At 40.3% G+C, this 25,678-nt stretch overlaps 2 protein-coding genes across 2 annotated transcripts; both read right to left on the bottom strand.

Annotated features, from left to right (window-relative positions):
* Positions 1–10,417: 10,417 nt before the first annotated feature.
* mid1ip1l (MID1 interacting protein 1, like) lies at positions 10,418–12,101 on the bottom strand. Its single transcript, XM_030739004.1, has 2 exons — positions 11,949–12,101; positions 10,418–11,611 (listed from the first exon to the last, which is right to left on the bottom strand). Exon 2 carries the CDS (start codon positions 11,527–11,529, stop codon positions 11,059–11,061), a length of 471 nt encoding a protein of 156 aa, XP_030594864.1. The 5' UTR covers positions 11,530–11,611; positions 11,949–12,101; the 3' UTR covers positions 10,418–11,058.
* Positions 12,102–14,741: 2,640 nt separating this feature from the next.
* tspan6 (tetraspanin 6) lies at positions 14,742–24,136 on the bottom strand. Its single transcript, XM_030740114.1, has 8 exons — positions 23,868–24,136; positions 19,717–19,905; positions 19,564–19,638; positions 19,086–19,181; positions 18,697–18,840; positions 18,514–18,597; positions 15,460–15,544; positions 14,742–15,383 (listed from the first exon to the last, which is right to left on the bottom strand). The coding sequence occupies exons 1-7, from the start codon at positions 23,952–23,954 to the stop codon at positions 15,476–15,478; spliced, it is 744 nt and encodes a 247-aa protein (XP_030595974.1). The 5' UTR covers positions 23,955–24,136; the 3' UTR covers positions 14,742–15,383; positions 15,460–15,475.
* Between the last annotated feature and the right edge of the window lie 1,542 nt (positions 24,137–25,678).

Below are 25,678 nucleotides of genomic sequence, written 5' to 3'. Positions count from 1 at the left end.
CAACTATGTTATACCGTATACAGCTCGAATTTGGATTTCCGTCCTTATTTTAGCTCATAATAAGTCTTAATTTATCTTAGTTTACTAATCTGCAAAGTGCCATCATGGTAAAACTGACACACTGCACTTCGTATCTATAGCTAAATATGATTCTGAGATGTTTCACCTTAAAACAGCCGCATACAATAAAACACTGATGTTTGAAATCTGATCGTGGGTTTTCTGAGGTTTCTGTGGGTTTGCAGTGGCTCCGCTGACAATAGAGGCCTTCATGTTGGTGAATACACTCACACAAACAGCCATGCTGTTGCCCCACCCTCAGTTTAGTCAGACCAACCAGAGATGGATCCACACTGACCTTCTCAGAGCTCAGCTCCTTTAGCTCCCTGCCATGATCGCCTGCCTACCTTATAATTAGAGAAAACTGAAGATCTGAGAAAGAGATGAGAGACCATCATTGGATGATACAAGAATAACTAGAGAATAAACATTACTTTGATTACAGGTATCAGATACAGACCAGGATGTTCAAAAAACTTACAAATCAAATCTGGTACATTAATTTGGCCTTTTGCTCTGCAGTTTCTATTTGGGTACACCATCTAGATGAAAATGCCATTTAAGGGGTAGACATAAACCTGACACTAAAGGAACCTTGGCTAAGCGTTGGTCCTGCACATATTGTAGCTAATTTAGCAGCTAACAGTAGTTACTTTGGTCATCAGGCTGTGTGGGACAGGCTAATTAATGCTAAGTAACAAATCAATCTGGACAAAACTATCCATAGAGGCTAAAACGATTTTTGTACCTGACTGTAAACATGCTTTTTAATGCTGTAAAGTTTTAACATTACAGGAGCCAGCCTAAAGTGGCCATTAGAGGAACTGTGTTTTACAGTTGGCTTTGTTTTTTTTTTAGCTCTGCAGGATGCCATTTGCGTGAGCTGTTGCTCCCTTTTCCCACGTTTCAAGTTCTCAGCATCTGACTTATGCTTAATTTATAGTACTGCGACTGTGTACCTATTTGCCTATGCAGAGCATACAGGGAAGGGTTTTCAACCTGCAAACATGCTCCTGTGCTCCTGTGCAGTCCTCCAAAAACCCAGCAGCACGTAGCTCAATGTGGCTAATGCTGGGTCAAATAGTGATTGGTTGAAAAGTGGACTGGAACGGGGACAGGAGTTACAAAAGTTCACCACAAATAGGAGAAGCACAAACAACATCAAAGAACACAGCATGAGAAGCACATACAGTGGTTTCGGTGTTTTTAACACTCAGTTGTACTTCAGCTTTTTCTATGTTATGACTTTGCTCTTCTTCAGCAGCTCTGAGGTATGCACTGGAGAGAAGAGGCATGAACGTCAGTCAAAGCAATACAGAATACATGTGTGTGAATGAAAGGGAGACACATGCAACAGTGAAGCTGCAAGGAGTAGAGATAATGAAGGTGGATTGAGTTTAAATACATGGGTGGGGTCAACCATCCAAAGCAATGGACAGTGCACAAGAGAGGTGAAGAAGAGCATGCAGGCAGGGTGGAGTGGGTGGAATTGAGTCTCAGGGTGATTTTTGAGAGAAGGATGGGAGCAGGAGTGAAAGGGAAGATGGTAGTGAGACCTGCTATGCTGTATGGTTTGGAGATGGTGGCACTGACAAAAAGACAGGAGGCAAAGCTGGAGGTGGCGGAGCTGAAGCTGTTAAGATTTTCATTGTGAATGATCAGAATGGACAAGATTAGAAGCGATATTAACAAACAAAGTTTTCTCAGGAGTCGTTATTATTATAATTAGTTTAGACTCACACACGATGAGAGTCCATTATATTTATTAACACAGTGATCGTTCTGATTAATTGATTAGACCTGGAGCCGTGCTGATTGGTGGATTAGCTTTAATCTTACGGCTGCCCTTTATGACTGACTACACTGCACTCCTCAGTTGTATCTGCTGTCTCTCTGTGTCTTTTAGTATCAACATACAGTAAAGGTATGAACACAGACTGCAAATGAGATATATTTTATTTAGTGACAACTTCTCAATCATCTCAGCCATCTATTTTAGAGACTAATGTGACGGAGGAATACTTCTGCTTCTATTTATGTTTACCTAATGGGGAAAAATTATGGTTTTCAATCATTTTTATGCGAAAGGAGTCTGGTAGCTATGTTTATCTGCATTATGGTGTAGTGACTAGAAGTGGAAAATGACAATAAAATCAAAGTTTATAATGTAGAAAACAAAACAAAACAAAACATGCATTGTATATATATTTCTGCGGTGATATGTGACTTCATTCTTTCCACACTAGTAGGCTAATTCCTGTAAAAAACCCCAAAAAACTATGAGAAGCTGCAGTAGAAGTACAGTAGATAATAAATATACTTAATATGAGGACCATAGTATATGGCTAAACCTTTATCATCTGCATAAAACATACAGAGACTTTAAAAGTAAAATGTCCAAGGTCTTAATGAGGAGTTCTTTTCCCACTCCTTCAACTCCTTTTGTGCCAAGCTAAGCCATCTATTCAGCTTCAGTTTTTTCTTTTCACCGAGCATCAGTCAAAGGATGGCAATAGCAACACTCCCACTGCAGTTTTTCCAGGATTTTCAAGTTCTTCTTTCCACTTGTACTTGACCACATCGAAACGGGCACATACTGAACTTTTTACTTCACTACGTTTATTTAACAGTTGCACAGAACAAAATGCCACATGCAAAACAGACAAAACTGATAAATAGGGAGATTTTGTTCAGTGAACACTTCCATGCACATGATTTTAGTACATGTTTGCTGATTTTGTGGTTTGTGATATCTGGATATCTGACTGATATTGCAGTCTCTATGTGCTACCACATAAAGTTAATGGGAAACTTACAAATGGAACATACGTCAGAGATATAGAGCTAACATCCAGAGCATCTTAACGAATGGAAGCAGGCAAACGTCTTCTGATATTACATGCATATATACAAGACAGAGGCTTGTCTTGACCTACATAAGCAGCACATAAAGCGAGAGAGTAATAAGCGTGTATGAGCAGCAGACACGGCCGGGTGGAGGGGATTGTTCACTCTCAGAGACACTCTGTGTCAGGCTGTAAGCTGCTCCAGCTGGACTCAACACCCACCCACTTGGCTCTTACATAACCTCATACGATCCTCCCCTGTGTGTGTTCTGTGCAGAGCTGGCACGTACTGATTGTGTTGTGGGAATCAGCGATAAAAGGCAGAGTGGCATGCACTGTATGGTTTGGAAGTGTACCTTCATGGGATCTGCATTCTCTGTAAAAGTAAAACAATCCTTAATGTGGTCAGACGAATTTTCTCTACATGTGTCTGTTTCACCAGCAAAGGGAAGCCTTTGTAACCCAAACAACTCACAGGGTGATTTTTTTCCCCCACCTCATATCGGCAAACACATACAAACCAGATCAACCACAGGGCTTCTGATACAGCTGGAGACAAAAACAGGAAATGGATGGTACTTCTGTAAACCTTCGCCTAAAGAACACGGTGTTCCCAACGTCACAGCTGCTTCCTCATGCTGACAAATCAAAAATAAGCGAATGGCTTTTAAAAAAAATCTCCTACACTTAATATCTCCTCCTTGTGACCATTGTGGTTCCCTTTTTGTTTTGTATTTGTGTATGCGAGTCATAAATACACACTCTCTGGTTCATCAGCTGATTGCCTACAGTACCCAGGCTCTTTGTTCACTGTTAGATTGTTCTGTCCGTCTCCATGACCAGCTATCTTTGCTGTCTGCCTTTGCTTTTCAGCTCCATTTTCCCTTTAATCCACAGTGGATCATCTTCCATCGTGTGAGCTTTCTATGTCCTGCTCACAGTTCCCCTAACTCTCTGGCTGCCACCATTCCCACATCTCCTCTCCCTTTGAGCATGAAACCATCTGTTTGCACTGTTTGCCATTCTATGTTTTTGTCCTGTACATTTGGGTCCATTTATTGCTAATGGCCCACAAATGTAAACCTGCCTCACCTATCATGTTGCCTAAATGCAACCTAATAGCTGTGAGAGCAATAGTTTGCCGAATTCATCCCATTTAGTGTGGCCTGGAGTCAGATCATGTCCCCACTGACCCTCTCCCAGATCTGTCTTGTTAGCATTGTGTATGGATTCTTAAACAGGGCTACTAGGTTTGGGCCAAGGGTCTCTGGGCCAAACCTCTACATGAAGAGACTGCTAATATCCATGTTGCTGCAAGTTATTCACACAGCTTGACATAAAAAGACACGGTATATTCACAGTCACAAAAACGGATCCCAAAGGCACACAAAAGAACTCCAAAATGATACAAACTGACTTAAAAGAGACACAAAATATCATCAAAGTTAAATAAAATGGCCAAGAAATTTACCAAAACCACAAAAGGGACATAAAACCTCTCCAAAGAGACACATCTACCATAAAGTTACACAAAAAGACCAGAAAACTATTTTATAGACAAACACAACCACAAAGAAAGGCAATAGAGACACAAAACAACTTCAAGAGACCCAAACCAACCACAACATTACACAAAACCACAAAAGGACACAACGCTTCTTCAAAGAGAAACAATTCTACCCTAAAGTTACACAAAACAACCACAAAATGACTTTATACACATACAAAAACAACCACAAAGAAAAACAAAATGACTACAAAAATGCGTGAAGTGACCATAAAAAGGAGAAAAGAAAAAAAAAGAAAAGATCACAAACACAAAATGACCTTACACAAAAGACACAAAATAATCAGAAAGTTACACAGTACCACTGTGAAATAACTACAAAAATATTCATCATGACCATGAATACAATATGTCTTTCAGGGGACACAAAACAACCACAAATGTCTGCAAAATGACCACCAAAAAGACAGAAATGGATCATAAAGTTACACAAAATGTCTTCAAACTACACAAAATGACCACAGAGAAACTCTAAATGACCACAGTGCCCTACCTAATCACAAAGACACGCACACACACAAAAACCCTTCATCTCCATTTGGCATTGATTTATGGTGTTGAACAAACAATGCAGACCTTACCAGACCAATCCTCAGCCATTAAATGAAGCTGAATATATTCAGACATCAACACGCAGCAACAAACACACAATGATATCCTGACTAATAACAGTTCAAAGACAACAGGAAGCAACAAAGCGTCATGTTTTCATGATCTTGTGCATGTTAATCAGCTCTGGAGTTTCTTCTGAATCAGTGCTGCTGGTTCCAGAGCTGCACTTTCATACAAGCTTCCTTGAATCACTTTGTTGACTGTATAACTTCCTTTTTTATCCCACATCATGCAAACTTGAGAGAGCTGTCCTGAGTTATAAATAAAATTACTTTGTGAAGACGCCCGTTTTTTCCCCCCCGCCATCGTGGATGTTTTCTGCGACCACGCTGCTCTCGTGTAGTCAGGCCGAAGTCGCAAACACAGAAATGTTAATGACATCAGGGAGCGTGCTGGTTCACATTATCTCTGCAGCACAAGGCAGTATTGTAAGTCTCGACGTGCTTCACATGAGACGATTTTACGTCAGGGCAATGCCTAGCAACCCCAACTCTGCTGCATGTGGGCAACATGCAATCACATCAGCAACAACAAACGTGGTTCAATAACAAGCAACTGTTACCTTTGGGACCAGTTACAACATGCCGGAGGGCTTCTTCAAATGCACTCACAGCAACTCAAGTTCTAAGTTAATGTTCAGACTCCATTTAATCTTAATTTAAAAACGTTCTCATACATTTATTCACTCTTTATATTTTAATAGCAAAATGGAAGATCAATAATTTTCATATAAAAGAACCACTGACTGAACTCAGTGGTGTGTTTAACCACCAGTGATAAAGGAAAACACTGTGGCCTGGTCCCAAAGCTGCATTGTGGTTACTCTAAATAAAGAAGGTCTTCTTATAGGAAGATAAGAGAACCAAAAATATCCTGATTATTATTATTAATCAAGATATTTTTCTCCAGGAAAGCTCTGGAGACGAGACAGTCAGTAATCTGCAGTGTGCATCATACTGTTACAGCTGCTGAGGTTGCCTTTTATCGCACAGGTACGTTTAAGAACAGCTGGTGTGATGCAGGTTAACCTGTAACCAGCTAAAACAATAAAAAAATGATTTCAGCTTGGAGCCTTGGTAGGAGTAATCTAATCTATCTTTTTTCTGACGAGCACTTTTACTTTCTGTACATTTTGCAGGGGATACTTTTGTACTTCTACCTGAGTTAAACTTTGAATGACAAAGTATTTTTAGATTTTAGTAATTTTGCTTTTAATATATGAGGGGAAAGATGTATTTTCCCTATATTTGGTTGGCCTTTTATTATTCTATAAAACCTGTACTTCCAGACACTTGTACTTAATGCATAGGGTGTAAACATGGAAACTGGACTGGTATTTATATATCGTGCTTTTCTACTCTTACTGAGCACTTAAAGTGCTCCTAAACTACAAGTTCACTCATTCACACTTCAAATGCTTGTTTTTTTAATGTACCACTCACAGGCTGATGAGCTTAATAATAGACTTTAAATATAGGCTTTAATATATCTTGTGTAATTCATGTTTATACTTTGATCCTTCATATTTATTTTCCTATCTGCTCTTGTTTATTCTAGTTATACACAGTGGGTCAGGGGGAAACAACATTTTGATCCTGTGTATGTCCTGTTGACTTTTTATTGAAGTTTCTTTGGGGATTGAAAGAGCTATGGTTCAAACCACTGACCTTCCAATTAATAGATTAAAAAGTTTCATACAAAACTTACCTTATTAAACAGTTTCATATATGCTAGAATAAAATACTATGAAAAGTAAAAATATAACATGGGTTCTTTTTGCACCAGTCACTGTTTTTCCCACCTTTGATGGAAAGTTAAGAGCCTGTGTACCCTTCCTGTTTAACTTAAATAAATGTTTTCTTGGAGAGAATTTACAATTTGAAGTTTGTACCTTTTGTTTGAGTCCACAGCTAACTCAGAGGTTTGCTGAAGCATGCCTGCCTATTAAAGCAAACATTACAGTGAATGCACACAGGTGTTTGCTCAGGGAGCACTGTTGTCACCATAAAAAGGTCAACATACGGGTAAAGAAGTGATAAGCGCAAACGTTTTGTAGGTGCGGCAGGGAGATACTGTACATAATTGTGCTTTATGAGCAGATATGAGGCTATATTTGCGATTATCGACACTCCAGTGCCTGGATGAGGTTAATTTGACCTGCTCTGTCTGGCTCTTTATCCCCATCAGGCTGGAGTTTTACAGCTGTTGAGTAACAAAAATTGCTCCTGGGAGAAGTGACAGCAACCACTGCCATGTCTGCAGTCACACGGCCTTTGGGTGGCAGGCGGAGCTGGGCAGAGGTCTGCCATCCACGCAGATCTTTCAACACCAAATGGCTGCCATGTCCCCGGTCACGTTGCCAAAACACACTGGAACATCACACCTGTGCCAAAAATATCAGATATCTGAACAACACTTTACGTTCTCATTTTTTAGACTCAACGATGATGAATTAAAACAGATTACATTACAGAAAGATCCATTTAACTTTTTAAATATAACCCAGCCAGTGAAGCATAAAGTATCACGACATGATGAAACAACACTTCCTCGTCACTGGTCTGGAGTCACTTGCAATCAGCAATGTACTCAGAGGTCACAATCATTCGCTCTCAGGTTTCTCAAGACATTAACATGACCTGGAAGACTTGTGCAGTCAGAGCTGTATTACAGAATATCGGTGGCATGGTTCAGACCCTCTGAGATTTGTTTGGCTGGAAAACAACATCTGACCAAAGAAATAATTCAGTGTACCAAACCCATGATTTTTGTAAAAGAGCATATCTTTGAGACAGTTTAGGATACTTTGTGAGGTATTAACTCTTTCTCTGGTGTCACAGGTTGCATAATACCTGCTTAGAAAGCAGAAATGCTCCGAGGCATTAAAGCATTTTACAAGTTCCCTCGACAGGCTGGAGACCGGTCCAGGATGTACCAAGCCAATTGCCCAGCCCCAGTTGCAATAGGTTCCAAGCCCACACAACCCTGGATGGGATAAGCGGTTAAGAAGATGGATGGTTAGATGTCATATGTTAATAGTGAGCTTTAGATTTAGTGGCACTTGTAGTTTCAATTCAGTTCAATTCAATTTTATTTATATAGCAACAAATCACAACAAACAGTTGCCTCAAGGCGCTTTATATTGTAAGGTAAAGACCCTACAATAATTACACAGAAAACCCAACATTCAAAACAGGAAGAAACCTCCGGCAGAACCAGGCTCAGTGAGGGGCGGTCATCGGCCATGACCGGTTGGGGCTGAGGGGAGAGAGACAGGACAAAAGACATGAAAAAAAACTCTTTGGACAAATGAAACCAATGGAGAGAAGAGCATGGAAAAGGAGAGAAAGATAAAGTTTCTCAAGGCAAAGAAATTTTCAATGCCCAAGTCAGCCACCTGATCTCAACCCAACAGTTTGCTTTTCACTTATTGAATACAAAACTGAAAGCAGAAAGACCCACAAACAAACAGCATCTGGAGGTGGCTGCAGTAACGGCTGCATCACAAAGGAAGAAATAGCATCTGGTGCTTTCCATGGGTTCAAGACTTCAGGCAGGTATTGACTGCAAAGGATTTTCAACTAAGTTTTAAAAACAATTCTTATATTAAAAATTATATTACATTGAGGCGACAGTTTGTTGTGATTTGGCGCTATATAAATAAAATTGAATTGAATTGAATTGAATTGAATTTTCCAATTAATGTTGATCCCCTGAAATCCCCGTGTATAAAAATGGCTGTAATTCCTAAACAGTTGGATTGCTGTACAGATGCAAAACTACAAAAATTGTGTCTTTGTCCAACATGTTGTTGATCTAATTGTCTATAACTGTTGGTGTAACACCAGTATCTACTCTTATAACTCAGTTTTTGGTCTCTCCCGATGATTCCACTGTGTTTAGAAGATAATCGCTAACTGATGCCATTTGGTGATGAGCTGGTGCGTACAGTGAAGTTTCTCAAGTGTTAAAGTCCCATTAGGTATGGAATAAAAATAAATGAACAGGGAGGTAAATCTGTCGGTTAAAATGCTGCATTTCCTTTTCCATTCCCTGTATGACCAGCTGTCACCAGTTGGGTTGACCCAGTTTATCTGAGTGGGTTGAGGCACACTGACCAGCACAGCCATTTTGATTTGCAGCCATTTGTGAGGCCCATTGTGAGCGGAGACAGAGGAGAACTGCAGCCTCTCGCCACAGCACTTTTCATGCAAACTCCCTGACCCCAGCGTCCTCGCTGCTGCTCGTCAGAGGAGCACCAGTCTGTTGGCCCCGTTGCTTCCTGGATGTCCCTCACCACATTACAATCTCTTAATCACTGCTCTGCCTTTGAGAGAGAAAGGGTGGGGGGTGGCCCTTTGCAACCGGATTGGCTGCTCTTGGTGGAGCTGTTGCTAAGGGGAGGGCTTCACTCAGCGATGGATGGATGGATGGATGGATAGATGGATGGGCTTCTTATTGGAACAACATATAGATCATCTTAACGTGGCAAACCTGCAGACTAATATCTAAAACTTCCCAAACTATTTCACAGGTTTTACAGGCCGTGTTCTCTCTGCATCACCACAGCAGGCTGTTTATCAAATTTGTCTCACCCAAATAAAGTCTTATCACCGCTGATGGTCCAGTGCCCTTTACTCCCATCATTTCCACAGTTTGATTATTGAACTTTCAGAGTTATTAGGTCAAGATGGGAGAGTTTAGGAGGTTTGTTGCACCCACAGGCACAGTTGTGTATTTTATGACTTTAGCAAACAAATGCGAAGGATTTTGTTGATCGGTTTCTGAAGATTTTTTTTTGTAAGGTGACTTAGACTGAATATGGATTAGGGCCAAAGTGCATTTACACTTAATTTCAGCTTGTACAGGGGTATGCGGAATTTGCATTAGGACAGGTTTCATTTGCATAACATACTGAGATTAAATGGTGCTGAATTCTCATTCTGCTGAAGTAGAGCCATGAGCTCCTCTGCAGCAACACTGACACTCATTTAGTGCAAAACTTGGCCAAAATACTTCTAGGTCTTGCAACCATCTTAAAATACCTACAGGCACTTATTTTGATGCATTAATATTACACAGGCCATAGGTGACAAACAGCATGTAGACAATTTTAAGGTTGTTCCTTTAAAAGTTATACATTGAGTGCCATCCCTCGCCAGTGTCTTCTCCTCAGTGATGTTTACAAGTCTTGGTTTTTTAAAAAAATGCATCGTGCATAGCTATAAGCACATCACACCATAGCAAAGTAAAAGGTAAACTGCTATTTCTAGGCAAGCTACTAGAGGAAGTCTGAACATCCTGTTACGACAGACGAGGCAAAAACAAAACATTAGATTCATGTTTATTTCAGTTTTACTGCATCAATATAAAATTGGCTTTTAAAATGAAATATCCACCAACATACATTTGAGCCATATAACAACTTACAGTCACAATAGGGAGGGAATTGAACAGGGTATGGTACAAAAAGGTCAAGGCACACCATGTTATGTATTGAATGGAAAGCTTTAACACCACTGCAGGCAGGAGCCCTTCAGCTCAGCTTTAAATAAAATAAGTTTTTTTTTTTTTTAAAGGAGGGACAGAATAACCAGCATTCAATATCTCCTATGGGCTGAAACTTTATTCACAATTTGAAATTAATTTAAATGTAGATAATGTAAGGGCAAGGTTCTGCCTAAACCAGAGCTGTGCTTCATCAGGACTTGATTAAGTAAACCTCCACCAAGCACTAATGTGTCAGCCTCTGCAGAGAGGCAGTCAGACATGTGCAGGGATCACTGGTTTCATGAGTGGTGGGGAAGCAGGATTGACGTTTGGGTGTTTTTCAGGAGCAGGAGAGGTCAGGAGTGGTTGCCCTGGTCAGTTTAGTCCATCTGAGAGTCTTGGAAGAGATCGGGCCCCTTCACAAATCATCTCATTGTTTCAAGTCATTTTGAGAGGGGGGGGGGGGGGGGCATGCAGCGACTTCTATCTCATGAAGTTTCCTCCTCCGATTTCCCTCTTGTACCGGTTGGTGAGGTGATCTGCCTGCATGGTCAGCTTGGACAGCACGCCAAATAGTCCTCTGAGGTGATAATGAAACTGATGCTCCAGGTCAGAGTTGTCATCCATGTGCATGTCTCCGTTCTGCTGCTGCTCTTCCCGCTTCACCGCCATCTCCAGGAAGCTGGCACCGCTGCTCACCTCCCTCTTCAGCAGACCCCACTCCATGTCGTTTTTTATGGACTTGAGGAGCAGGTAGTGCTCGTACATGTCCCTCTGCTTGTCGCTGCACGGCGGTTCGTTGTTGTTGGCCTGATGCTCGTCCAGCGGCATGTCTCGCAGCAGACTCGGCACCATGATTGTCTCGTCCATGTTGTTGGTGGCCGCTATGAAGCGGTGCATGACGTTAATGAGGGAGTGCTTGTTGCCGACAGAGTCGCTGCTGATCTGCATCATTTTTGAAGGCTGTAGGTTACAGTGTAGCGCAGGCCGGTGGGGTGGATCTTTAAGGCAGAGCTGCTTGGCGCTTTTTGGTGATCTGCAAGATGAAGGGAGGAAAGATTAGGGTGCAGGAAAGGTGCAGGAGGTTGAGCAGACTTTGCAGAAATACAGCAGAGCGAGGCCAAATCCCCCTGAGACACAGCTTTACATAATCAGCACGGACAATGAAGCACCTGCAGCACACTAGAGTAATGCTTGGCTGCAGGAGAAAGACGCAGCGGGTGCACATCTTTAATTAAAAAAAGATAAATCATCACTATGATCACTTTCATTTTATGGCATGCCCGAAACATCACTATGACCTTGACTTCCTGCTGCTGAAATCCGAACACCCTTTAATCAGAGAGGCATTAAATAAAAGAACGCAGACTGACCTGAAAACCTGAGGTAAAGCTTTCTTGGCGTGCAGGTTGGTTAAATCAAGTCTTCTCAGGCAGCACACCACACACCGGGAAGAAAAACACAAATTTCTTCAGCTGACTGGCAGTTAAGCCTCTCTTTATACCCAGCAGCCGGGTTGGAAAAAAAATAAAACTCCACCCTCTCTGGGTTTTTCTGCAGAGCCATTTGGTCTCCATGACAGTTGCAGGCGGGACTTCTGCAGCGGCTGATCCATAACTGACCAATGAAAGGAGACCTGGCAGCCGCCAGTCAAAGGTATTTGTTCTGGGCTTGTCTGCAATTAGCTGCACCCTGTGTACGCCTCATCTTTTCCGGACCGTTTGTCCCCTGAAGGCAACACTGATTCAAATTGTGGGGCTGCACTGTGCACGGTCGGGTTTGTCAAGAATTTAACCCGCAGACAGTTTAAAATTCAGGTAAGCATAGTCCGAACTCGTCTTTCCGTCTGAACCCAGTTGGCTTAGAGTCATACTGCACAGCACTGCCCCCTGGCGGTTGGGTTTTGTCGGTTCAAGTAAAGCGTCCTCGCTGATGCAAGAAACTCCTCTGAACGGGAGAGGACCCCAGGCAGAATAACAAACCAGAAACGCATCATCACACATCCAGTGTTTTAATGCTGTGGAGATTAATCCACGCGTAATGGTGCATCTCTCAGAAAGAGATGTGGATCCTATAAGATGTTTTTAGTTTGAAAATGCTCCAAATAGTGGACTTGTTGGACTTTAAGCTGCATTTTCATAAGTTTTACCACTTTTCCTATTTTCATACTATGCTAAAGTAATAAGTTATAGATAAATGACAATTTTACATATGATCGCAATGGCAGATCATCTGCCTCCATCTCACTCTGTCCATAGCTTCTGTCACACCAACCCTCTGTATGTCCTCCTTCACTACATCCATGAACCTGCTGTGTGGTCCTCCTCTTTTTCTCCTGCCTGGCAGCTCCATCTTCAACATTCTTTGTCCAGTGTATCCATTATCCCTCCTCTGCACATGTCCAAACCATCTCACCCTTGCCGGTGTGTTTCCGAACCGCTCAACCTGAGCTGTCTCGCTGCTGTACTCATTTCTAATCTTGTCCATTCTGGTCACTCACAATGAAAACCTTAACATCTTGACTGCCTGAAGTCTAGAACCCATGGACATCACAAAATGTTGTTTCCTCTCTTGTGATGATCTGCTAGGCCTCTACTGCAACCACCTTCATTTGCTGTTTGTGGGTCTTGCTGCTTTCAGTTGTGTATTTAATAATGGAAACGTATGCTCTGTTGGGTTGAGATCGGATGACTGACTTGGCCTTTGAAGAATATCCCAGTTCTTTGACTTAAGCTCCAGACACACGTGTGCACACATCATTTACATACATGCACTATTGCTTACCCAGACATATCACATGTATGTCTGACCCTTATCTGACCTCAACCTCCTAAATGTTCCTCAACCTGATTCTAGGGTCCACTCTTAGCTTGCTCTCCAACTGTCCAATCACATTCTTTCCTCCCATAAAGTTTGTGTGTCAATTTCCTGTAAGTTAACATAAGTTAGTGCATAAGTTATATATTCCATCTGTGTTCTCAAAACGCTAACACAGAGGTTCTCCTGAGAACCCCAATCCTCGCTCCACCACACCTGATTTAAGTGATCAACTGTGTATTAAATGATGCAATTAAGTGTGTTGTAGCAGTGAAGCGCCTAAAAACCAAAAACAAGCAGTGCCAAGGACCAGAGTTTACAGTAGAAGCACTGCTTTACTATTGTTGCCCTAAGAAAAGTGGTCTAACTACATAATGTTGCCCTGAGACAACAAATCAAAAAGTCCTGCTTTAGTAAATGAATGAAATCAAAATCTGGATTTAAACAATCAACTATGCTTTTTCACATATTCATGCTCATGCAAAAGTTTTGGGTCCAACCAGCCTGGCCTGTTTTGCGATTTATTATGTCAACACTGACTCAACAAAAATAACCAAAACACCAAGATATAACTGGTGGTTATAACTCCTGCACACACATGCACATGCACATCATGTCAGATGCACCCACTGGGTATTTCTGTTTTCTATACAGTGAAACCTGAAATTAAGAGACTTAGGCCTTTTTTTTTTTTTTTTTTGGCTAAAATACCCCCCCCCCCCCGAGTCTTCCAAGCATTTCACTGAAGATGTGCATTAGAAATAAATCTCAAACCATTGCAAACAGACCTCCGCAATGAAGCATGAGATTCAACAGTGAAGTGATTGAATTAACAAAGTGCAGTCTTGTTACAACTGTTAATGTGTTTTACTGTACTGTGTGGCAGAAGTGAAAAACAATGTGGCACGCAACCTTTATTTTAAGTTCACCACTGCAAATTACAGAAGCTAGGGAATGACACAGAGACAATCTGGGGGGTGGGTGGGGGCATTTTTCACCTCCTATAGCCACACCTCTGGGTAAACGTTAAAAGCCACATCAGATTTTTAGCGTGTAATTTAGTGGTATACCTGCTGGTCGTGTCTCACTGCAGTATCAAAAGGTTCAGAGCTTGAGAACATGGATGGTAAATTCCCCTTTGGTCACTCAGTACATTTTTTTCATCCTTCACTGTGGAAAAACCAGGATGCTTTCCTATCTTGAAGTTTACATGCATCCTTCAGAAGGCCCCAAATAACTGTGGCATGTTTGTCTGCCAAATAACCTCTGCTGCCAGAATATTTGTGTTGCTTTTTTCTTTTCTTTTTGGAGCAAACAGCTGCGCAGACAGCTGCTGAGAACACACACTGTCAGAAACACTGGATCTCATCTTTTATTTTCAAGTATTTCACATGCATCCACACAAGAATAACACTATCACTGAAAATCGTAAGAAGCCGGCTGTAGTTGGCACACATGAACGCAAGCTTTGAACGGGACTTCATCACATGATTGGTAAGGCTCGTTTTCCCACACAACTCCTATAAACTGTGTACAATTGATTTCAGGATGCCGACCTCCTGTCAATTTCTTGGGCTTATATAGGTTTCACATAAAGATACACAGAAGTTTAACGTTAACAGATTATCATCTACATTTCATCTGCTCAGCTACAGGCTACTAGCAAAATTACAAAATAAGGCAACTGCAAAACAGTACATGAAAGTGTTGACAAATTAATTAAATCAAAAAAAAGTGACACTAACGCACAACATAAATACTCCCAGAAATAACAAATGACCTGTGAAATGTTCTGATCGTTTTTTTTGGTTACACTACGTTTTAGGTAATCTCCCTTTTTGATGTCCCTCAGACATTTTTCCCCTTCTGTGAGATTGAGTAAAAGAAGAAGCGGTGAGTGTTTTCCCTTCTCTAAAATGCCATGAAAATAACACAAACACAAAACATTAAAATCCCAACTCAGTTTGCACCAGGAGCGGCTCATCAGTGACCTGCAAACAGAAGCAGAAAACCCATTACAACAACTCCTCAAAGAAATCTGTATGATAAAAGACATAAAAGACTTGCCAGTGGAAGGTGACTGTTAGACCATCTCATACTGATTGTTGGTGATATATCGAGACAAGCAGCAGGCCAGGAATATCCCAATGACCTGAAACCAGAAGTCAAGAAACAATTTCAAGCTGCATCCCAAACAGAAATCTGGAAATCTTCTGTGGTCTCATGAAACCTTAAGTTACTTCAAATCAAACAATTATTTATTTTTGTTGTGTTTTCATGGATTTATTGCCATCTTTTATTCATTGGCAAGACGCTGGATATTTACTGGATCAAAGGGCAGATTAATGAAGAACAACAAGTAGCTTAAATCCCACGGCTTTGTTTTATTGTCTATTTAAACTTTAAGATTTAATCATAAATATTTGATTTGATCACTGAACTGAAAACTACAAGTGTTCATTTGTAGATGACATCTCAGCCCACATTTTGGTAATCAGTTCACTGCATTCAATTATTCTGTTTTGTTGAATTTTTATTAATTTTTTTTTTGGATCTACTTTAATTGACTCTCTAACATTTTACAACTTGTGGGTTTGTTTATTTAGTGTGGAAGGAAGCTGGATGGACCGATGCATCGTCTGCAGTAACGTGGCTGCTGTACTGATCTGCTGAGGTGAAGAGAGCTGAGTGTAAAAACGAAGCTGGCGATTTACCGGTTGATCTACATTCCTGCTCTCACCAGTGGCCACGAGCTGTGGGTAGAGACTAAAAGAATGAAGCTGTGGGCACAAGTGACAGAAATGAGGTTCCTCTGTCTGGGCTCAGCCTTAGAGATAAGATGGGAGGATTTCAGTCATTCGAAGAGGTTGTTTGGTCATCTTGAACAAGACGCCTCCTAGTTAAGGTGTTTTGAGCACTTCCACCTTGGGGGGGGGGGGGGGGGGGGGGGGGGGGGGTTCCCCAGGACATGTTTGAGAGATTTTGTCTCTCAGCTGGTTTGAGACCACCTCTGAGGAGCTGGAGAAGATGTCTCGAAGCAGGGAGTTTGCGGTGTCTCTGCTTAGACTGCTGCCCCCACAACCAAAGTAATGAATGGACAGACGGATAATCAGACAAATTTCATGGTAACTTCAAATATATTTCATAATTAATCTGTCCTTCGGGTCTTTTTTAAAAATACATTTTAAACTGATTCTCTTTTTACTAATTTTATCCTGGGTGCTTAAATAATTTCCATCATTATTGTAGTCATGTTGTTTATTCAGGTTTTGTGGAGACTTCAAAAGATTTTTATGTTTATCTTAACTGGAAAACACTTCGGGTTGTACAGTTTTCCTACTCTGTAAGTCACAGCTCTGCAGCCACATTAGTGCTCTGACAGGCTACGAGTAACTAAACATTAACTAAACTGTCAGGCAGTGGTAAAGTTTTCATATACTACTTTTCATATACCACCATTGTGGTGTGGGTGTGGAGATAGTTCTTCTAAGAACCTGTCCACAGGTCCAACAGGTGTGAAAGAAGATTATTTAGTGGAGTTGAAAAAACTGGGGGTAATTCACAAACTTTACAGCTTTCTAAATGCTGTAAATTTGGGTATTCTAACATGGGAGACTATGGTGACCGACTTGCTTTTGGGGAAAGCCTCAAGTGGCCACTGAAGGAAGTGCTGGTTGCTGCTTTGAGTAAAAATGACCTACATGTGATTTTAGCAATATTTGAAGTACACTGGAATCCACATTGCACAACGTGGATCAATAAACTTGAGTTGGACATCAGAATGCAGACTGTACGAGGACAATAACCACTGAATCAGGGCCAAGACGCACAGCTGTGTTTCCTCTGCTCTCAGTCTCCATGCTACGCCCCCCTTGGCACCTTCACAAGAACAGCTGGCGAACACATCATACAAACAAGCTTTCTGCTGCCACAACTCAACTAGATTTCCTTTGTTGGAATCCCATACATTCAGATTTGCACACTTTACCTTCATCTGTCCTGTTTTGTTGGTTAGTAGCGATGGGTCACAGCAAAATCAAAATTCAAGACAAACCCTCCAGTTGTACACTGGCCTTTTAGTTTCTTCTAAAGTTTTAGTGATGAGAAGTTTGAGCCCATTTCCAATAATAAGTAAAGAAAAACAGAACAACAAGTGCCGCTGCAGCTATCATCTGCCTATTTATTTCCAGAAGAACACCTGGCTCAATGACGACCGCCTTCTTTCATCTGTCTTAGAGTGATGCTGAAAAACTACTTCATGCATTTGTTACTTTGAGGCAAACTGCTGTAATTTCTTATTATGAGGTTGTCCAAAAAACTTTCAGAAAAGCAGCAAGAGTACTAACACGTACCTGAAATAAATCATTAATTTCTCTTCATTGGCTCCAGAATTGAAGCCAATGAAAATGCAGAATTGAATACTGAACACCTCATTGTACCTTAAAGAGCTCTTAGTTCCATATTATCCAAACAGAACACTTTGCTCTCAGACTTCAGGCACACTTGGCTGCTAAAGTTTCTAAAGGTAGAATGGGAGGCAAAGACCCCTCTCCAGTGGAACCAGCTCCCAGTTTGCATCTGGGAGACAGACACTGTGCCTTTTAAAATAAGACTCAAAACTTTCCTTTTTGATAAAGCTTATAGTCAGGGCTGAATCAGGTGACCCTGAACCCTCCCTTAGTTATTCTGCTGTAGGCTTAGGCTGCTGGGGGGCTTCCACTTCTCTCTTCACTTCTGATGTCATAAACTTTTGTTACTCTCCCACAGTTTATGCTGTCCTCACCTCCCTGTGGCTGCCCCTTCCCGAGCCTGGTTCTGCTGGCTCTTTAATGGGGGTTCTTTCTTCTCATTGTCACCAAGTGCTTGGTCATAGAATTGTTTTGTTCAATTTTTCTCTCCAACATTGCAGGGTCTTTACCTTGCAATACAAAATGCCTTGAGGTGACTGTTGTTGTGAATTGGCATTACATAAATCAAATTTAACTTCATTAACATAAGTTGATTCTTACTTACAGGAAACAGTACTAAGTGGTTCCTACACCCAGCTTAAGATTTTCAAATTGTTTGCAGCCACAATCTATTTCTGTGTAGAAGCTAACTGGGAGCAAAATATGTGTGTACCTGGAAGAATGCAATTCCAAAAGAAATCCCAGCAATTATTCCCAGATTGTCCTCCATTGTGCTGGTCACCAGTGCAAAGCAGCCCTATGTAGCAGAAAAATAAACAGAGAATATTATGGATTCAAAACTTTTTACAAATAGAGTTAAACATTTTTTTAAATTAACTGTTTATTGCTAACTCACCGTTGTGTAAACCTCATCCCCAGCCTTCACAAAATCCTTCAGAATGTCTGGTGAGCACTTGGCAGCAACTTTGCAGCAGCTGGTGGGGATGCCGTTCTCTGTATTGTTCCAGTCCGTGTAATTATTAATCCCACAGCAATGAAGCTGGAAGCAAGTCACAAAAAAAAAAAATGAAAACAAAGCCATGTTTTAGATTCCCCTTTGGGAAAACACCTTCAGTGACAAGAGCAACATGGTTCAAGGAGAGCACTGCTGCAGTGCTTGTGTGCGCTCTGTGTGAAGTTGACCTTTAAAATGTTTTTATATAAACAGGAGCCCTCTGGCTTGTACAATGAGACAAAGTCAGATAAGAGGAACACCATTAGTGTGATGGAAAATCTCCCACTTACCGTCTTCTGTATGTTGTCCACTAGATCCCTGCCTCCCTCCGTGCTGTTGTAGTTTTGCACTGCCTTTTGATAGGCGGTGCCCAGTTTGGCCTTGATCTGATGAGTTCAAAACAAAGGAATTACCCATTTTGATGAGCAGAGGGGCTTACTATGAGTTTGCTTAACAAAGCTTTAACCCCACTGAGAAAAAACAGGCATCACAGTGGTTACCAACTTTCTGCTTCAGACTCTGCACGCACTCACGGGATTGGCTGCATGATTTCACTTTTTGTGTTGCTGAACTTGTTTTAACACCGTTTTAACTTGTTTTTAGACACCGTCACTCATAGAAATGAATGACAAACATTCACTCAGTGTGATGTTGTAGTTTCTTTTTGATCCTAGTGTTCCACCTTAAAGTTTAAGGTCAAGATAGCTCACTAACCAACTGAATTCACTGATTTACCTCATATCAAAAAAAATATTTTCACTTCCTCACCTCATGCCTGAAAATAAAGCCTGAGACTCCTGCCACGAGCTCAGCCAGGAAGACCAAGGTCAAAAACATGGCATACTGAGAAACACAAAAGAAAAACAATCAAGCAAGGTCATCTCTGAGATTGGGAATGTTTCCTGCTGTTCTCTCACTGACCAGTTTGAGCATCCACGGGCTGCCACGGCACGTAGCAAAGCAGCCGAATAGTCCAAATATAACGATGATGGCTCCGGTCCCGATGAGGACATATGGTGCATTGGTGCTCTCCTCGGCAACCAGGGCGATGTAGGCCTCCAGGCTCACCTTCCCCCACACGCCAACGGCCAGCAGGATGACGCCTGTGACCTGGAGACAGAAGGGAGAGTCAGCTCAGGCATCAAAAAAAGCCAGAGAAAGATGAAGAGGACTTTTAGGACCTGTCATTGATACAAACCTAAGATTAAAGGGTCAAAACCAACCAGTTACTCAACAATACGGTTAGCATTCAGAAACACAATTATTTAACTTAATTCTGTAGCTCTGGTGACAATTGTAAACAATGAGCAGATTAATTGGCTCACCAGGGGGAAAAAAAACAAAACCAAAAACCAGCTGGCAACATTTCTATTTATCAATTCAAACATTTACCAACTTCAGCTTCCAAAATATAAAGATCTTCTATTCTTTGTCACATATGATAATAAAAACTAAATATTTTGTTATTTTTTGGAACCCCTCTTTCTTCTTAAACACCAATCACCAATATGTGGTGGGAATTTTGCTCTAGAAATCTAATATTAACCTCAGGGACCCAGCCATGCTGGGCTGCATCCAGAAAAACACAATTTCCCTTAGTGACTTCCTTTATTGAATCTGCACTGATCTCAGGGGAACAAATGCAGATGAGGCAGAGGCTAGATTGCATCTGAGACAAACAGGATACAGCCTCCATAGGTCCGATAAACTCTCCTTCCACTTGTGTCAGTGGCAAGATACACAATTAATATGCTGCAGATTATTTATCTACCTGTCTCGCGTGTTTCACTAAGGAGACATCTGGGATTCAGGCCTCAGCCTGTGATTTAATCTCAATCTCAGCAGCTTTTCCTTTAATGCTCCCCCACACAAGTCATTAGCCTGAGGGGAGGCATCAGCTCAGCCAGGCTGCAGCAATAAACTGTCAGATAAAAGCACAGCCCTGAACTCTGTGTTAGCAGAAGCAGCAGCAGCAGCCTCACAGGGCTGTTTGCTCAGAGCAAAGACTAACATGGAGAACTGTAGGTGTCTGTTTTCATCTTAAGACAAGCTTATATATGCTTTTTTTGTAAAACAACACACAAAAAAACAAAATAAACGTGTAAATGGGTATGGCAACTACAAATTACTTTTAGTTAATAAAATGAGAAAATGGTGAAATATGATCTTATAATTTCCCAGCTGCTGAAAGTCAGACTTTTTTCCCCCCTCAAAATATCATTTTCCCATTTCATTTTTTTTAAACAAGCACCATAATTCACATTTGAATTTGGCATTTCCAAAATCCAGAGAGATAAATTTAGCACCTCCCAAAAGGTTTTGGCTTTCCCCCAAAGGAAAAATCAACCAGAACTGCAGGGTTTTTCCCTCTCTCAAAATGGAGAATCCACACATATTTAAGGCAATGTGTTTAGGTTACTTTACTTAACAGAAAGTCTGTGCATTTTGCTGTTATTTCTGCATGAGCAGCTTAAATGTTTTAATTACGATCCTGGTTGTTTTCATTTGGGAGGCACGCCAACATTTTTGCATTAATGCAGGAAAAATCCTGAAGATGACTTTAAAAGACATCAACAGCCAATATTAATTTGTTTTGGCTGACTAAATGTTCAGATAGGTCAGTTATTTTAAAAAGAGGCTGTGTCAACAGAACATTTTTTTCCTCCCTAGGCCACTGGGCAACTAGACCAGACTTTTATTGGGGCCTTGTACATTTTTACTGGCCCACAAAAAAGACAATTTAATTATTATTTTATATGCCGCTAGCTTTATCTAATATCTACTGCTATATTTATCTAATATAGCAGTAAATTTATATTGTATATTAATAAATAAATCTGCAAAATAATTGGCGAATAAAGCTTTTTTTTTTTTTTTTTAAAGAGCAAATGCAGGCTGTTGTTGCTGGAGACATGCTGGCTGCTGCTAGCCTGCAGAAAAATGTACCAGAAAACTGAGAAACTAAGCTTGCAGTTTGTCTGCACACATGCACAGCTTTTATTAAACACTTCTTAAGTCAGCAGTGCTGCTGTGGTGTAAAACAAACTGGCAGTGGATGGGAGCAGCTAAAAACATCGCTCTTCTGCACGTTTAAACTATCTTTAAACTATTAGCTGGCTCCAAAGAGGAAACAACTAGTGGAAACACCGTCACTGGCACAAAAAGAGGAAGCAGCAGCAACTTGCCCAGGATACTTCTTTACTGGCTCGAGGTTATGTTGGGCCCTGATTAAGAATTCTTTGTTTCACTGACATAAAAAAGGGGACCCAAAGTAAACTAACCAAAAATAGAGAATTAAACATAAAATCGACTGGATTATTCTTCGGAACATCTGTGCATCCCTGAACAAAAGCATCAAATTAGAGCTGCAAATTATAACTGAAATGTCTATGGAGGAAAATTAAAGAGATTAATTAGAGAGCTTTAAACACTGTCTTTGTCTTGCACTACTGGTCAGACTAAACAAGAAATCTGAAGATTTATTCTGTAATCTATATTTTATCCCGTAAATCATATGATTTTGTATTCTTGTTCTACGTGTATATAAAAACTTGAGCTCAGCTCTAATGAAATGTCATCTTGTCATGTTATGAAGCTGAGCTGTAATCTTCAAATTATTTCTGACATTTTCAGACAAACCCATTAATCAGCTGCTAAAAAAAAAAAAAAAAATAACAGTTTCAGCACACTGGGAGAAAAATTACTAGTTGAATCCTCTAATCTGAGAAGCATGCATAGGTTTTGAACAACAGCTGTGAAATTAAGACCAAAACAAAAAACTGGGAACTTTCATTGATATAAATGAGATGCTTGGATGAGATTACAATACTGGAAACACCAGTAAGGTAAATGCAGCACCACAAACTGCAGGTGAAACAACATCTAAGCCAGAGTTACTGCAGGACTGTTTTATCAGACTTTTACAAGGGTGTACTGATTTATCTGCCAAAGGGTGAAACAAAGTTAACTGATCACAGTTGCTGATGTGACGTGATGACAGCCAATCTGTTGCAACATCAATTTTTCACTGGCTAAAGGTTAAAGGCTACTGTGATGAGCGTGGCAACACAAACAAAGTAAACAAACAAATAATATGCATCATATTCAGGCATCAATTACTGGCCCAGCGCTTTGCTAGTTCTGCTGATGGACTGGTAAATGAGCAAAAATGAAGGATGACGTTTCAATAACATAAATTTTAAACATGTATTAAACGGAAGAAGAAGAAGGAATTCCCCTAAAATTAGTGCCAAATTACTAAAAGGTAAACAACCTAAAAATGTACAATTAATCAACAATCTCAAGCACCAAAGTAATTTTTAGCTGCAGCCTGAACACACAGAAGAATAAACCCTGAACTAAAAGCAGTTATCTGAGCTGATAAATGACTAAAACATCATTTAATTATAAAACTAGCCACTATGGCTGATTAGAGACGATTGACTTTAGGCAGGTGCTCTGTCCCACATTTTGTTTGGCTCTGGTTTACACAAGTCAAGATATGTTATCTAACAAGGAAAACAGTGGCTCAAAAACAGATATATGAATGCATCCTTGATGGAACACAAAGACAGCTGGTAGTAAAGTTTTTGAAGCTGAATAGTTTTAACAGCTATTGTGATAGAAAGGAGAACACATTCAAATAAAAGTAGAGTGTTTCTCCGTTATACGATCGATGCTAAACCTTTAGCCAGTCTGCTGGGATCCGGTCCTCATATTAATTACCTTATAAGTCTAATAGACTTTGAGTATTTCAGAAGATATAATGTATTAACTCGTTAAAACATCCGTTAAAACTGACACTGCGGTTCGAGTTTATTCGTGACTCAACTGCTAATTGCAGCTTCCAACGGTCGATAAACACCAAGTCGGCGAATTTTCAACAAGTGGTTACTGCCGCAGACATAAAACCAACTCTAATCTGACTTGTCGACATTTATCCAGCATATTTAACTTCTGCAGTGATTTGAAGAAACAGCTAGCCTCGTTGGCATAGCCGCCGTTCGGAGCCTATTGTTGCTCCTTTATTAGCCTGTTGTCCCCCTTTCCCCGTTACATGTCCGGCGACTCACCCAGAAAATAAGGCTGTAGGAGATAAGGAAAGTCTTCAGGCAGGTAATCACGGGCTTCGTCTGAAGCCGTCGAGACGGCGGCGACATGCTGGAGTTTTATTTTTTTAACTGAGAAAAAAGAAAAGGGGGGGAGAAGGAAAAAGTTAAATTCCCTGCGTCCTGGAGTGTGGAGAAGGAAAAAAAAAGTTCTGGACGAAAGGCGAGCGGGGGAAGTGTCGTCACTAAGCCAGACACACTTTCCTGAAGGGATAAACAGCTCAGCTGGTCGCAGACTAGCGTCAAGTCCACAGTGGCGACAGCGGTAAAACACCATTTACACACATAGGAGCTGTCAAAATAAAAGCCCAGCTGTAGCGTGTTTAACAAAGCAGTGTCCAACATGCGGCCTGAGGGCTAGAACCGCGCCGCCACAGGCTCCCATTTGGCCCAGTGGATGGCTTTAGTTTGCAAAGTGTGAAGTCATTTACTGCTCAGGTTTTTTGATAAATGCCCGCCACGTCGAGGCTGTTCATTATCAAGAAACATAGTTTAAAAAGATATAATAATTTCTGTTGCAATTTCATAAGAAAGTATGGTCAGTTGTGTCTTAGAGCTTAGACTTAAGGTTTAAAAATCTTGGCTGTGACCCAGGTTAACATATTCAGAAAGTACTTTTTTTTTTACAATAATAGACAGGAAAAATTTTTGAGGAGTGTTTTTATTATTGTTTTTTTTTTTTTTTTTTTTTTAAATACAGTTTTACTGGTTTGGTTCAATTGAGATCAAACTGGCCTGTGTGTGGGCCATTAACAATAACAGGTTTGACACCCCATAGGGCAGATGAAGGGTATGTTTACAGAAGGATGTCAATGGTGTCAACATCAAAAATAGGCCTAAATTTCAAAAGTAATTTTATGTACATAGTAAACACAATGAATAACAGCAGGCCAATTTACATTAAAGTTTCAAAGATTTATAGCAAAAACTGACAAAATCTTTTCAAAATCATGTATTGTGATGGTCATCTTATTTTAACATCAGATCTTTCAATAAAAATCTTAAATACCAAGAAAAAAAAAATGGGAATGTGAAAATGAGAACAGCAGCCAAATATATACAAGCTTTCACCAAGAACAAAGAGATGTGCATTTGTCATCTAATTAAAATAAAAAAAATATTTTACATCTTGAAATACATGATCTTAATTTCTTGTTACAACTATTCCACAAGCTTACAGAAATACTTTTTCTCCCAGAGTTCATATTTTATTTCTCTAATTTCAAACATCCCCTAAATACAGTTTGGAAGTAGATTATCAGTTAAGTGTTGTGATCAGCTACAGTTTTACAGTCACAGGTTTCCTTTGCAGGATTAGTTTTCTTGGCATGTTCAAATGAGCATGGCCTTATTAGAAGGACAATGGCTTATTGTTTTTTGAACAACAGTGTATTTTATTGTTTAAATAGAATGTTCTGTTTACATTTCCAAGTCACCTCTTTTTCAGTACAACAAAATAAAATAAAACAATTGAATTTGAACATTGACAACATCTTGAACATTTTGGCGAATGGTAATCTTAGCAAAATAAATAAATAAATTTTCATCTGCATCTTGGAGGGATTAAAAAAGAACAAATTACACCTACATACATATAATCTATATATTTATATACACATATACATACACCTATGCACATATATACACATGTACACATATGTGACTATCTACACACATATACACCTATATACATACGTACATATACACATTTGCGTAGTTTTACACATTAGCTTATTGTTTTTATACTGAAATAACCAAGGGACTATTGAACCAAA

This window comes from Archocentrus centrarchus, chromosome 10, assembly GCF_007364275.1.
Source record: "Archocentrus centrarchus isolate MPI-CPG fArcCen1 chromosome 10, fArcCen1, whole genome shotgun sequence".
Taxonomy (NCBI): domain Eukaryota; kingdom Metazoa; phylum Chordata; class Actinopteri; order Cichliformes; family Cichlidae; genus Archocentrus; species Archocentrus centrarchus.
The sequence above is the reverse complement of the archived record's forward strand: the minus strand, read 5'-3'. Positions and strand labels throughout refer to the sequence as shown.